Genomic DNA, 16,003 nt, shown 5'->3' on the forward strand with positions numbered 1-16,003 from the left:
GAAGCATCGGGAACACGCGATGGGTAATTCAAAAGTTAATTCCGTCAGCAATATTGCCAGGATTCTGCAGGGTAAAAAGGTCTTTTAAGTCGAGATCCTATTTTCCTCCTAAGGTGAAAAAAATAAAGAATCTCGAGGGGCTATTGTAGGGGTATTGGGCCCAGTAATTTATGAAGGATGGCCCAACGAAGTCTTTTGGGCTAGAAACCCAAATCCGAAAACATCAAAATGATCGTGGAGTATCTAAATGTCCAAATACGTCCGAGGAGTAGATTTGTCCTCGGATTGTTAAGCCGAGGACATAGGAAGAGAAGTTTAGTGTCCCCGGGTTAGGTTATAAAGAGTCCTACGACTATGGGAATACACAGTACACGTGGAGGACAATAGAAAGAGCGGTGGAATGTCTAAAGTAAAGCTGCTACCACCGCCCATACATTAAAAGCTCTGTAATTGATACGCTGATTGTATAGATGGAAGGATGGGACCTGAGCATAGAGCTTGGAACTTGGTCCCTAATCCCAGCGGGCTTTAGGGAAGAATGGATGGGACAAGTATCCGAAATCAGGATTGCAACCATAAAGTGGAAGATGATGAAGAGAAGGAAAGGAGTATAAATAGAAGGGGAGACATACGAAGAAGGGAGAGGCTTTTTTTAGGAAGAAAAAGAGCCAATAGTAGATGATAATCAATATTTGTATCCAAACTCAAAGAAATACTATTATAAACTATCCTCGGATTTCGTCCGAGGAGGAATTCTCAGTCTGACTTTTACAAATAACTCTTTAATTTGTCCCATTGGGCCCAAAGCCCGTCTTTTCCCTGATTGTCTAAACCATCCTTGAAATCTAGATTACAAACCCATCCTCTACAAATTTATTGTAAAGAAAGGCCTTTCAAGCCCATCTCCCTCCAGTCATAGTTTGGAATTTGAATTGTGTCCTTACAGATGATATTTTAATAATTGAAATGTTTTGTTTACAAAAAAATATGTTGCAAGTTTCTTTTTTCTTCTTTAAATGAAAATGTTGCCCGTGACAAATAGAAATATTTCTCACTGTTTAATTTAGATAAATACAATGATCATTGTTTAATTTAAATAAATACAAAAATCATTGTATCTACACCACTTATCCCCAAAAACAAAATCATTCTTCAACTTAACTGACATACTGGTACACTTTTTGAGAATTAGAATACTTTCATGCACTATGTTTCTCACTTCTATTCTTTCTTTTTCTTTTTTTGTGCAGGTCTCCTAGGACCGACAAGCAACAAGTCAAAGCATGGCATTCTCTTTCTCTTTGGATGTGATATAATTGGAAGAAAGGGAGCCTAAAAATGGATCAGGCTATAGTGAAACTCTTGACTGAAAATATCATTTCAATCCTTTCAAATGAAGCGTCTTTGTTATGGGGGGCTCGTGATGCAATTGAGAATATCAAAGATGAGTTGATAAGCATGCGATCGTTCTTAGCAGATGCTGATAGGAAGGGAGTAGGGAGTGAAGGCGAGAGAACTTGGGTGGCAAATGTGAGAGACATGGCGTATGATGTTGAAGACATTATTGACAACTTCATGTATCACATGAATCGCCAACGAATTGGGGGTCGATCTTCCTGGATCCTTCACCACACCATTTACTTTCCAAGAAATCTCTGGATGAGGCATCAAACAGCCACCAAGATACAAAAAATTAATGGGAAAATCAAGGGCACCATACCAGAGAGAAACCAAAGATATGGTATTGATCGTATAGAAGGAACTAGTTCTAAAGATAATCAGAAATGGGTGGTGCGTCATGCTGAATCATCTCTTTTTTTTAAAGAAGACGAACTTGTAGGGATTGAAAAGAAAAGGCAATTGATAATGGATTGGTTGATAAATGGAGAACCACATCTGACTGTCATTTCGATAGTTGGGATGGGAGGTTCGAGCAAGACCACACTAGCCGCCAACATCTACAACAATGAAGATGTAAAGAAACATTTTGATTGTTGTGCATGGATCAAAATTTCCCAAGCATATTAATTATAAGACATATTGATTAGCTTTATTAATTAATTCCACGAGTCAAGGAAGGAAACAAATCCAATGAGACTTGAATTCCATGAACTACGGTCGTTAGTAAAAACACCGGTGCAGTATTTAGAGCCACAAAGGTATCTACTTGTCCTAGATGAGGTTTGGGGCACAAACCTCTTAGATGAAATAAAGGTAGCACTTCGAGATAGTTGTTTTGGGAGTAGAATCATCCTTACAACTCGAAAAGAAGATGATGTAGCTTGCCATCAAATGGGAGGTAAACATCACATTCATAAAATGGAATTGTTGCTAATGGAAGAGGCTTGGGAACTCTTTTGCAAGAAAGCATTCTCAAGCGGTCCTAATGGAAGTTGTCCACCGGAGCTTAAATCTTTTGCTCGGGAACTTGTGGGAAAATGTGATGGCCTACCTCTAGCAATTGCGGCTTTGGGCGGTCTTATGTACTCCAAGAATATGTACGAGTGGAACGAAATTTACAACAGCTTGAATTGGAGTCTAAGTAAAAATCCTAAGCTAGAAGCGGTGAAGAGCATTTTGTTGCTTAGTTTCAACGATTTACCATATCGGTTGAAGCATTGTTTCCTATATTGCTCTCTTTTCCCGAGAAGATCATGAGATTCGAAGAAAGAGGCTCATAAAGCTATGGATGGCGAAGGATTTGTAGAACAAGATAAAAGGTCCATGCCGAGAGGAAGTAGCGAGAGAGAGCTATCTATTAGAACTCATTTTTCGAAGCATGCTTCAAGTTGTAGAAAGGAATGAAATTGGAAGGCCAAAGAGATGTAAAATGCATGATATTCTGCGGGAGCTTGCTCTATCAATATCAGAGAGAGAGAAGATTGGTGTTGTACATGTTGGAAGAGAAGAAATGACAGATTGCGAAGCACGCCGCATTTCAATTCACAAAACCGATGGAGAAGTCAAATCATTTACGGGTATGTCAAAGCTCCGTTCTTTTCTTGTTTTTAACAAGTCGTTGAAAACATTGCCTTCAAGAAGTAAAATGTTAAGGGTTCTAGATTTGGAGGATGCTCCCATTGATGAATTGCCTGATGAAGTATTCAAATTATTCAACTTAAGATATTTGAATTTAAGGGGAACTTTACTTAAGAAACTCCCAAATTCCATAGGGAGGCTCCATAATCTTCAAACCTTGGACATCACGGACACACAAATAAAGGCCCTTCCTCATGGAATTGGAGAGTTGCAAAGCTTGAGACATCTAATTCTACACCAATTCACTGAAAATTTGAATGATTTCAAATTTGTTATTGGGCCGCGAACACCATCAAATATCTGTAGATTAAAAAATTTGCAAGTTATGACATATTTAGAAATAAAAGGTGACTTGTTGAAACAGATTCGGAGCATGACTCAGCTTACCATGATCGGTCTTACAAATGTGAAAGCAGCAGATGAGATGGACTTATGTGATTCAATTCATAACATGAAGCTTATGCGCTTCTTGTGTGTCATGGTTACAAATGCGGAGGAAACCCTCCGTATGGATGCACTTTTATCTCCTCCTACCAACCTTCAAAAGCTTGTTCTGGCTGGAAAACTAGAAAAGGTGCCACTGTGGTTTCATTCACTTCAAAGCCTCACATATTTGTCTCTGCGTTGGTCGAGACTGGAAGAAGATTTGCTCCCTCACATCGCTGCTTTGCCCCATTTGGGAAGTCTTGCGCTTACTAATGCCTATGTTGGAAAACAGCTATGTTTCAGTACAGGCTTTCTTCAGCTAACAAGTTTAAGAATTTGTAATTTCCCTCAATTGAATGAGATAATAATAGAAAAGGGGGTGATGCCCAATCTGAAATCCCTAGATATTATCAGTTGTATGCAGTTAAACACAGTGCCCAAGGGCATTGAATACCTTCAAAATCTCCAAGAACTGCTTTTGAAATCTGTCTTAATGGAACTTCAAAATCGCATTAAAGGAGAAGGAAGTGTGGATTTTCCAAAGGTGCAGCACATCCCAAATATCTACATCTATTAGTAATCCGAAATTTTTAATGAAGGTAGCTTCTCATGTCTATCTGTTATATTATATTATTAATTCACTTTGAAATGGAACTAATGTTTTCCGACATGAAAAATAAGTAATCTTTTCTAATGATTGATTTTACTTTACCGTATCTCTGTTTTTTTTTTCCCTGGGGTACCATAGAATCAGGCTCACTAATGCTTTCTACTGCTTGATTGCTTGTAGTTTGTTTTAGCTACCATCTTGGCATAAGCACATCAAGTTCCTCAAAACAGATAGAATTAGTTTCTGGGGTCTGACTCTTAATGCTATGTGGGTATGTAAAGCCTACCATATGTTTGAGGAAAGTCCTCTGTGGACGTTGTGTGATTGGAAGATACAAATGGTGACTTATGTAACCCCAAGACTTTCTCTGGATTTTTCATTACGTCTTTCATGCATATGATTTTCAATTGTACGTACAAAGGTTTCTTAGACATGGTTTGGAAATGATGTCTTATTTGTGATTTGGAACATGTATTGGTCTGTTTTAATAAGCTACATATTTGCTCCATTTGTTTATATATATATATATATATATATATATATATATATATATATATATATATATATATATATATATAAATTTCTGTGTTTCAAACTTCCAAATGCTTACTTTGCTTCTTGTATAATTTGAGAACTAGTCATCATGGACAACTTTGATTAATAATAGCTTGGTACATGCTTATTGTGTCTTTTTGTTGATTCCCTTGTACATGCTTCTATCCATTTGAGAAGCAACATGTAAGTTCGAAATAAATTTCTCGACTTTATACATGGTGTCCCTCATACTTTCCTCACGTAGTATTCCCCTCCCAACCCTGAGACATGGTTGTTTTTACTTTTTAGGAGATTGTGTAGGGGGGACTACTGGGCTAGTGCCTTGTTTATGGGTAGACGCTCTTAGTCATACTTTCTTTTTGCATCATCTCTTAATCTTAGTACCCTGTAGATGTACAAACTACTAGACGGTAGATGAGCAATCCCCTTCCAGTTTTGTATCAAGTTGAGGAAAAAATAAAAAGGTTCCCACTTTCTGTTTTAGCTTTACACCGTATGCTCTTTAGTTTCCTATTCCTGTATATATATAGAGATGTGATTAAGGCTTATTTTATTTTTTTGATTAGTATAATTATAGTTTAATTGTTTTCCCTTTGTTAATGCATCTTTGACCATTAACCTATGGTTCTTGAGTCCTCATTAAAAATCTTTGACGTACATATAAATTCTTAATGAGATTTCCCTTTTTTTCCTCTTTTTTTTTTTTTTTTTTTTTTTTTCCAATTCTTCTTTTGGGTAGCAAATATGTTGTTTTAGACTGTATTTTTATTACATTCCTCATTGTTAGGTTGTCTGTTCATGAAGAGAAATTAGTGCTCAAAGTCATAATATCAAAGTAATACATGTTGGAACAATTTTGTTTCAGTGTTCTAATACGTGATCAGAACTGCAACTTGATACTTTTGTGTTACTTAAGTTAGCAATATCTATTTGAATTTGTAATCGTACTCTTAGTCATGACTCAAGTTATTATTTTGTTATTCAGTGTTGCCTTCACACATACTAATATATGTAATAGCCACTTTTTGTCAGATGCATCTCTTTCTCTTTTGGTAATCATCTTGATAGTAAGAAGTAAGATGTCTCTTCTCTTTGCTTACAAATATGCTTTCCTTCTTGTTTTCCTTGAAATATATGTGTGGTTATTTTTGTTTAAACATTACAAATAAACTGTCTTATGCTGCTGTGCAGTGTGGGTGTAGAAAGTTCATAGGCTCCTTTTCTTTCTGTTCAGAAAGCATATCCAATTGCATACTTGATGAGAAGATGCTATGGAGGCTATATAAAGGGAATTTGCATGCAGCTTGTTCCAAATCTGGTGAAGATCGATGTACGATTCAATCAATTGTGTCAGCTGAGTTCTTTGTAATTCCGAGCAAGTAGATTGGGAAATTTCCCTCCACATTGAGTACTTAATTCACCGTGGTAAGAAAAAGCTGGGTCAGCTCAGGAGCCCTGATACAATTGGGTGGTTGTCATTAAAAGTCAGTGTCTCTAAAACCATAAATCCTAGGCCTTGAGCTAAGACATTTATTTGATTCCTATTCTTTTTTGAAGCTGAAATTTGTTTCTTTCATTAGTTAAATCTCTTGTCCCAAATTCTTAGTATTTGTAAATTAAGAAATGGTACACTGCTTTAACTGTTGCAAATCTTTTTAACTAATGATTTCTCGATGAAGAACTCTTATATGGTTCCCTGTTTTGCAATGGTAAATATTGCCACTTATTCCCTGTTCGTGCTCTTCAACATATGCTTACTTCAAGCTTAGATGTCCAATGCTTTTCCTTTGTGTTGTTTATGACATGATGAATAATTTTCCATTCAGCCTCTTTTTTTCTTCTCTCTTTTTAAGGCTGAAATATATTGTTGGTCTCCAGAAATTATCATGAGCGATTTTAGTACCTAAAGTTTAAAGTACTTGTTTTTACTTTTTAGTCCCTTGGATGCCATGTGACCACTAGAAACTAACAAGTCATCTCTCCATAGGGACTAAATGTGACCACTTTAACTTTGTTAGGAACTAAAATAGATCACTTAAAGTTTTTGAAGGACTTAAAAACTATCACTTAAGTTTATTAGCGACTAATAGTTATCACAACTTTAGGGACTAAAATGACCCATGAGTTAAAGTTTAGAGACCAACAATTTATTTTGGTCAATTTTTTAAAATAATAATAATAATAACAATAAAAGGAAATAAAATGTTTCTCTCAAGAAATATCATTTTGTACAATCAGAAAGAAAAATGAGGGACTCTCCTCCAACTACGTCCTTGCCTCTTCGATCTCTTTTGCAACATTAACTAAAGACTGGGCATCAACAAAAAAAAAAATACAAGAAAGTTTAGGCCCTATTTGGTACATGATCTTAAACCCATGATTTCATTTTTTAAACAACATTACACATATTTCCACACACTTTTGTACCCACACCTATTTTCAAAAAAAACTAAAAACTGTTGTTTAAACACATGTTCGTACATACCCTTAAATTCTCAAATAACTTCAAAACAATGTCAATGTAAAAAAATTAATATAAATATTTTGCAAATTTTGCGACACATCAAAAGTGCGGCCACCCAGTGGGACATCTTATAGAAGATGTTCTTAGCTTACAGTGCTTTTTACCAACTTTTTTTTTTTTGACGTTTTTTTTTACTAACTGCAATACATGATTGTGTCCTGAAGTATTTAACAAATCTGCATTCTAATCCTTAATAGAATGATCACTACATTCTAATCCTCACGTGACCTTCCATCTGAAATCTTAATTTTATGAATAAAAAAATGGATGAATTTCAAGCAAATACCGCGGTGTCTTCCATCTCAAATGCTTAAATGGGCATTAGAGTGAGTGGTTTATTTCTTTTGGACAAGTAAAAAGTACCAAGTAATTTGGAGTATAGTCATGTAACATTGCTGCATAATCTGATTAAACAGATTCAAAAAATCAATCATCCAGTCCAAGTGATCAATCCCAAGTCATATTTGAAAAAGCCAAGATCCAATGTCCAATGACAATTACTCACCGATGCCTCCAAAAAAGAAAATATAGGAGATTATTGCTAAATGCCGTCTCAACGTAGACCGTGACAGCTTTCTCAATATAATAAGATGATGGCTATACAAATGTGCAGTAATAATCCAAAACAATTAATGTCTCAGCAATAATTAAAAATAAAAAAGCAGACAAATTGTGAAGGTGCAAGCAAAATTCATAGATCGAGGGGTGGAGATAGATTCTTATGTCAGGGGAAGACAACAACCCATTTGAAAATGAAATAATGCCGTCCGCTAATGGATACTATGATTTCACCTATACAATGGATACTATATCGTCCATTGAATGGACCGTCCGCTAATGGATACTATATCATTCAAACGACTAACGTAGTGATAAAGCTAGCAATCACCTTTTCTGTTTTTCACTAGTACCCCCCCCCAAAAAATAAAAAATAAAAAAAAAAACCCCCGGTCAATGATGACTACAGCTCATCTTCTAACATTTCTGAAAATATATGTCTTGGATGTTAAAAGTTGTTAACTGAGGAAGTCTTACCTGACTCGAAGTAAAATAAGCTACACCAATTTTGAGAAAGTGAATAGCTTCGTCCATTATTTTTTCTCCAGTAAGTCATAGCATCCACTCTATTTCTCTTCATTTCAGCTGTTTATATCCTTAGGTTTGTTTAGTTGGGCTGAAAATAAGGAGGATGAAAAATAAGGAGAGGAAAATAGGGTGGAAAATGACATTTTCTACTGTTTGGTTAAGAGGGGGAGGGGGAGAGAAAAGTGAAAAGTTTTTTTTTTGACAAAACTGCCCACTTTCTCTTTTTTTTTTTCTTTTTTTTTTTTAATGTCAACGTTTTTGGAGCTTTTTTTTTTTCTTCTTCTTCTTTTGACTTTTCCACTGTAGCGTTGGGGTTTTTTTTTCTCTCTCTTAATTTTTATTTTTATTATTTTTTAAGACAACACTTTTAGATGATTTCTTATGCTATTATTTTTAAAATGTCTACTTTCATCTATACACAATTTTTTTTAAAATTATAATGTATTACTTTCTCTTTTATTTAAGAGAGATATAATGATAAATTTATATAAATCTTATTTTCAACCAAACTAAAAAATTTTCCATCCCTCCACTTTTCCACCATCTCAACCAAATACAACTGAGGAAAACTAAAAACTTTTCTATCCTCTCACTTTTCCATCCTCACTCTATTTTCTATCCTCCCACTTTTCCATCCTTCCAATCAAATGGACCCTAAGAGTGTTTAGCTTTCCGGTATATTGAAAAAAGTTGTGCTTTCTGCTTTTTGTAGAAGCCTACTCATTCTCTGTTTTGCTGAGAAGAAAGAAAAGGCTACTCATTCTCATCAAGTGGATAAAAGCCTTCTTTGTATTATTTCTCATTTGCAATTTTCCCTATCTGTATTTCTTTATCACCTTCAATTGTAAACCCCTCTTGTAAGCTCTCGTAGTCTACAAGTTTCCTGAAGAATATATTCAACTATAATTTTCAAGTAAGTTTATGTTTTAAAATATTTCACCACTTTATTTTGCCTATTTTTAGTATTTAAAAGCATCAATTAGCATTTGTTTCCATGTTTGATAATATATTCTTTTGGATCTCCTAGGTTCCTACAGCTATCTTCGAATTGAATATCAGGTGGTGCAGGTCTTGGGGACCGACTTCAAGTAGTGGAGGTTGGCATTGAAAACTTTTCTTTATTATTTTATAAATTTGAAGATTGTAAATTTCTGTTCAAATCTACTTAGGTCTATGTCATATATTTATTCTTTATTAATTATTGAGACCACACCTCATGAGGTTGAGGTTGAGATCAGTTTGAATTTTTAAATGTTCTGTTATTTAATCAATTAGTTTGTCCTTTTAGTGTGGGGGTATTTCATTAGGAATAAGTAAAGGGTTTTTTAACTTTTCACTTGGTGGAATCACTTCATTTTATGTACTTCCATTTTCTATTCTCTCTCATTGGTCACCTACTGTATTGATTTAAATTGCAAATTGCAATGCTTTTATTACTAATGAAACATATCGTTTGAAAACAATAAAAAAGGTCAAATTGTTTGATCAATTAATGATAAAGAGGAATAAAAATTCTCAATAACGCTTTGAGTGTTTCTATTTTATGTTCTACCAATTACACAATCACACATTTTCCCCCCTCTCATTTACAAGTAACCAAAATATATTGTTTTAAAAATAAAAAAATCAAATACGTCACATATTATAAATGATGGAGTATAAAATGAAATTTTACATGAGATTTTTTATTGGGAAGGAGAAGATTGAAAGCAATTAAAATATATTGGTCCTTTAAGGAAACTGGATTCTATCGTTTCTTAATATAGAAATAATATATCAAGGAAAATCTATATCTATATTTATATCTAAAAACTAAAGGGTAGCATTTAGTGTTGCTATGCTCATGTTTCGCCATATCATCCACCATGTCATTAGTCATATAATTATTCTTTTTCTTATTTATTTTTTATTCCTAAATTTTGTTGACAATAATAAATATATAAATAGATTAACTTAACACATTCATCTTTGGTGTTTTTAATTTTCATATAACTTTGTCTTTACATATTCATCTTTTTTAATTTAGAAGTATATAACGATAAAATAAAATCAATGAATAATCAAAAACCAAAACAATGTATATACATATGACATATCTATCTATACTAAATATAATATGGAAGTTTTGCAATAAATTTTACAAATATCTTTTTGCACCACGTCATTAACCTCATTTCTTATTTTTATTTTTTGCAATTTTTACTTTATTCAACATTTCATCTTCTTCAACTATTGTCTTCTTACCATCGCTCCCCCTTGGTGTGGTAGTCACTCTACAAGTATAAATGCTTGTGGGGTGTGGAGGGCAAGGGCGGGGGTTCAAGTCTCCAGCAGAGAGCTTCACACATATATACACTTAGATTAGGCTAGAATAGAAATTCTATCTTGTATTTTAAAAAAAAAAAAAAAAAAAAACTATTGTCTTAGTTCAATCTTTTATCTCCTCAAATCATTATCTTTTTAAAATTTTAATTTGATTCATTTATAAAATTTTAATTTTTCTCCATCTTCTTAAATTCTACCGTTTCTAAATTTTTTCCATCATTGTCTTTTTAAATTTCCAACCTTTCATCTACTTCAACTATTCCTATTCCATCTTAATTTTCTTATAAATTTCTTTTTACTTCATTTCCACCTCTCTCCCCTATGCCTTCCAAGATGTTCATGGCAAAAAAGGTCAATACTATATACATATGACATATCTATCTATACTAAATATAATATGGAAGCTTTGCAATAAATTTTACAAATATCTTTTTGCACCACGTCATTATCATCATTTCTTATTTTTATTTTTTGCAATTTTTACTTTATTCAACATTTCATCTTCTTCAACTATTGTCTTCTTAGTTCAATCTTTATCTCCTCTCAAATCATTATCTTTTTAAAATTTTCATTTGATTCCTTTATAAAATTTTAAATTTTCTCCATCTTCTTAAATTCTACTGTTTCGAAATTTTTTCAATCATTGTCTTTTTAAATTTCCAACCTTTCATCTACTTCAACTATTCCTATTTCATCTTAATTTTCTTATAAATTTCTTTTTACTTCGTTTCCACCTCTCTCCCCTATGCCTTTCAAGATGTTCATGGCAAAAAAGGTCAATACTCTCTCTCTCTCTCTCTCTCTCTCTCTCTCTCTCTCTCTCTCTCCAATTTTTTTTTCTCTTTTGGTGGAGTCTTTTATTGTTTCAATCATTTTTTTTCCCGCTAATGGTGTTTTTGTTATTATTGATTTAATTGTCACATTATATTTGTTTCTCTATTTGGCAAATTTGTATAGAATTTTATGCATATTTGTGTATTTTGGTATTCCAACTCCCGTTCACAAGTTCTTTTCTTTGTCCCATTGGTTTGATTTGATTTGTGTTAATATTGTTTTGTAAGTAAAAATTTGATTTTTTTTTTTTTAGTAATCCATTTAGATGTTAAACTATGAGATTTTACTAAGTTTTTTATTTTTATTTTTATAATCCTTTTGGGTAAACAAATTTGTAGTGTTTGTAGAAAAAGTGCTCTTCATAGTTGTATTAGAGTACCATATTAGACAAAAACAAAGACTAGTCAAACAAAAATGATGGGATGAGTGACATATTTTAGCTTTTGCAATTGTATTTTCATTATTGTTGTTGTTGTAGTCATATAAGAATGCACATTGAAACTTTTTTTTTTTGGATAAAAAGGAAATTTGTACGATCTTTATTAAAGAAATCTTAAGGAATTACATCAACATGAACTAGAAAAGAAATGCCAGGTGGAACACTATCCATCCACACCAAAAGGGGAAAAGAATTCTTAGCTCTCCTAGCTAAGGCATGGGCAACCCCATTACCCTGCCGTCTAACATGAGAGAGAGCAAGTTTGTAGCAAAACCATTATAGACTTACAGTCTTTTACTATGTGACCAAAACTAGCGCGATCAGAAAAATCTCTTGTTAAAGCTTTAAACACAATTTTTGAATCTCCTTCAATAATACACTAATGAAAATTTTGTAGGAGATTTTGCTAATAATTTTTTATTTGTTATCTTTTTGGGTGGACAATTTTGTAGTTACTACAAAGAAAATAATCTCAATAGATTATCTACTAAGGGAACAAAAGTGTAATTTTCTAAAACAAAATTACTAAAATTAGTACTTTTATATATAAATATATATATATATATATATATATATATATATATATTTTAAATGGGGGTCATTGCCCCCAAGTCCAAACATGGCTCCGTCCATGCAGATAGCTATCTAGTAAAACTCACTTTCCAGAACATGCTTCAAGTTGTATAGAGGAATGAATTTGGAAGGCAAGGAGATGTAAAATGCATGATCTTCTACGGGCGCTTGCTCTATCAATATCATTCAAAGAAAAGTTTGGTTGTGTACATGATGGAAGAGAAGAAATGAAAGAATGCAAAGCACGCCGAATTACAATTCACAAAATCGATGGGGAACTCAAATCATTTACTGGTATGTCAAAGATTAGTTCTTTTCTTGTTTTCTAACAGGATGTTGAACAAATTGCCTTCAGGAAGTAAAATGTGAAGGGTTCTAGATTTGGAGGGTGCCCCCATTGATAAATTTCCTGATGAAGTATTCAAAGTATTCAACTTAAGATATTTGAATTTAAGGGGATCATTACTTAAGAAGCTCCCAAATTCAATAGGGAGGCTCCTTAAGCTTCAAACCTTGGACCTAAGGGGCACACAAATAGAGGCCCTTCCTCTGGAATAGGAAAGTTGCAAAATTTGCGACATCTAGGTATGTTTCGCTGCACTAGAAATTGGAATGACTTCATATTTTCTGTAGGGATACAGGCACCATCAAATATTGCCCAGTTAAAGAATTTGCAAGCCGTGTGTTCTATTGCAACAAATGATGACTTGATAAGACAAATTCGGAGCATGACCCAACTAACTACATTTGGTATTTCAAATGTGAAGGCAGCAAATGAGATGGATTTATTTATCTCAATTCAAAACATGACACATCTTAAGAACATGTCTGTCAAGGTAGCTAATGAGGAGGAAACTCTCCAAATGGATGCACTCTCATCTCCTCCTCCCAACATTCAAAAGGTTTTTTTGACTGGAAATCTAGAGAAGGTGCCACAGTGGTTTCGTTCACTTCAAAGCCTCACATTTTTGTATATGCATTGGTCGAAACTGGAAGAAGATCTACTCACTCACATCGCTGCTTTGCACCATTTGGGACGTCTTTCACTTACTAATGCCTATGTTAGAAAACAGCTGTATTTCAGTACAAGCTTTCTTAAGCTTACAGAGTTGTGGATTCGTAATTTCCTTCAATTGAATGAGATAATAATAGAAAAGGGGGTTATGCCCAATCTGAAATACCTGTATATTGGCAGTTGCATGGAGTTAAAGAATGTGCTCATGGGCATTGAATACCTTAAAAATCTCCAACAATTGAATTTGGAATCTGTCCTAGTGGAACTTGAAAATCGCATTTGCAACGTGGATTTTCTAAAGGTGCAGCATATCCCAATGATCTACATCTAGTAGTAATTTGAAATGTATCTTTAATAAATGAATGGTCATTGCATTCATTTTATACTTAATATTTTTAAAAAAAAAATGCATTATTTAAGCTATTTCACTAATAAATTTATATACATTTGTAACATGCTTGATTTATATTATATTATTAATTCACTTAGAAATGGAACTAATGTTTTCTGACATGAAAAATAAGTAATCTTTTCTAACAATAAATTTACTTTACTGTATCTCTGTTTTTTTTTTTTCACTAATACTTTCTACTGCTTGATTGCTTATAGTTTGTTTTAGCTACCATCTTGGCATAAGCATATGAATTTCCTTGAAATAGATATAACTAGTTTCTGGGTATGACTCTTAATGCTGTGTTTATATATGTTATTGGGTGTGTGTATGCATGTATGCTAGTGTGTTTTTAGGAAAGTCCTCTGTGAGGTTGTCTGATTGGAAAATACAAGATGGTTGTGAACCCCAAGACTTTAATTTATTGGATTTTTCATTATGTGTCTTTCATGCTTGTAGCTTATTTTTAAGCTTCTATGTGATTTTCAATTGTATGTATAGAGATTTCTTAGATTTGGTTGGGTTATGATATCTATTTGTGGTCTGTGGAACATGTATTTGTTTTAATAAGCCACATGTTAGCCCATGATTTGTTCATATATTCGTGTTTCTAAGTGCTTTTTTAGCTTCTTGTATCTGAGGTTTCTCAAAAAAAAGCTTCTTGTATTTGAGAACAGTAATAATGAGAAACTTTGATTAATAGTAGGGTTTTTTTTTTCAGACAATTTATTGACGAATAAACACATTACAAACAAAGAGCAAAAAGCTCACAGCTAGCAGACTACAACAACTCCTATACGCACAAAAAATCCTTCATAGACCACCTAACTGAGATTGCTAGCTTACAAATCAACAAGACTAACAATTTGACACCAAAACTATCAAAGCCTGGCTATAAACAGGTATAGTTTCTTGGATCTGCCAATAACAGTTCCACCAGATTGGAAACATCTTAGGGCCTAATTAAGACCAACTGCTTTCAACAGAGAGCAGCACCCAGGGCAATCCATCAACACATTAGGCAATTGTCAACATCAACCATCTTTGAACATTCTTGAGCAGGATATATTCCTTCATGCCCCAGTTACAGCATAATACTCGATCTTAGATGGCATCACAGTTGGAGCCTTTGTTTTCAACTCTAGATTTGACGACCTTGTTAGTTGACAGTTGTTAACAGATTTGACTATTTGTCCTTGTGTTCTAATAACTTTTTTCTTTTTACATTGATAATAGGATGTTCGATTGCTTAGTGCTCACATTTTTTGTGTTACACACTGTGGTTATAGATTTATTGTCTAATTTTAGATAGACTATTGGACTGTCTTCTGTACTTGCATATCAGCTTGGTACATGCTGCCTGCGTTTTATCATTGTGGCCCTTGTATGTCTGCTATCCATTTGAGATGCAATGTATAAGATCAGAAATAAATTTCTTGATTTATACAAGTATTTCCCTCATATTTAAGCTGAGACATGATTGTTTTGAGGAGCATATGCACTAGTGCCTTGTTTCTGGTAAGTGTTGAACCTTCATTTTGCATCCTCTTAACCTTAATACCCAGTAGGGGCACAAACGATTAGCCAAAAGATGTGCTATCCCCCTCCATTTCTGTAGCAGCACATGAAAGTGTTTGTGTCAAGTTAAGAAAAAAGGTTCCCAGTTTCTGCATTACACATTATGCTCTTTAGTTCGCAATGCTCATATAAATGAGATGTGATTAAGGTTTATATATTTTTGGATTAGTATAATCAGGTTTATATAGTTCGCAATTCATTATGCTCTTTAGTTCCAATTATTCTTTTGCGTAGAAATTTCTAGCTTCAAACTCCTCCGGTACATAAGCTCTCAAAGTGTGAAGAAAATATTCAAGTGAAATTTTCAAGTAAAATTTTCAAGTAAGTTTATTCTTTAAAATATTACGTCATTGTATGGCATATTTTAAAATTTTAAAAGAATTTATTAGCATTTGTTTCTATATTTTTTTTATTATTTGTTCTTTTGGATCTCCTAGGATTCTACATTTATCTTTAAATTGAATATTGGCAATGCCTTTATTATCAAGTTTGAAAAGAGTGGATTCTAGTAATTAGCTCAACTGGTAAAGTGTGGTTTGATGATAAAGAGTTATTATCAAGAATAGATGCCATAGGTTGAAATTTTTTCCCAAAAATAAAGAAGTTTG

The 16,003-nt window shown here is 33.4% G+C and overlaps 1 protein-coding gene and 1 pseudogene across 1 annotated transcript; both read left to right on the top strand.

Moving 5' to 3' along the window:
* Window positions 1-1,338: 1,338 nt before the first annotated feature.
* LOC142618533 (disease resistance protein RPM1-like) lies at window positions 1,339-4,042 on the top strand (annotated as a pseudogene).
* An 8,515-nt stretch (window positions 4,043-12,557) lies between these two features.
* On the top strand, window positions 12,558-13,757 carry LOC142619456 (disease resistance protein RPM1-like). The gene is made up of 2 exons (XM_075792552.1): window positions 12,558-12,705; window positions 13,045-13,757. Exons 1-2 carry the CDS (start codon window positions 12,558-12,560, stop codon window positions 13,755-13,757), a joined length of 861 nt encoding a protein of 286 aa, XP_075648667.1.
* The last annotated feature ends 2,246 nt before the right edge of the window (window positions 13,758-16,003 follow it).

This window comes from Castanea sativa, chromosome 12 (assembly GCF_040712315.1).
Source record: "Castanea sativa cultivar Marrone di Chiusa Pesio chromosome 12, ASM4071231v1".
NCBI classification, from domain to species: Eukaryota; Viridiplantae; Streptophyta; class Magnoliopsida; order Fagales; family Fagaceae; genus Castanea; species Castanea sativa.

Excerpts from the sequence above, each read along its gene's own strand:
- LOC142619456 (XM_075792552.1), top strand. The coding sequence starts at position 12,558 with ATGCATGATCTTCTACGGGCGCTTGCTCTATCAATATCATTCAAAGAA. Across the intron at positions 12,706-13,044 it reads GGAACTCAAATCATTTACTG|GGATACAGGCACCATCAAAT; the intron begins GTATGTCAAAGA and ends TATTTTCTGTAG.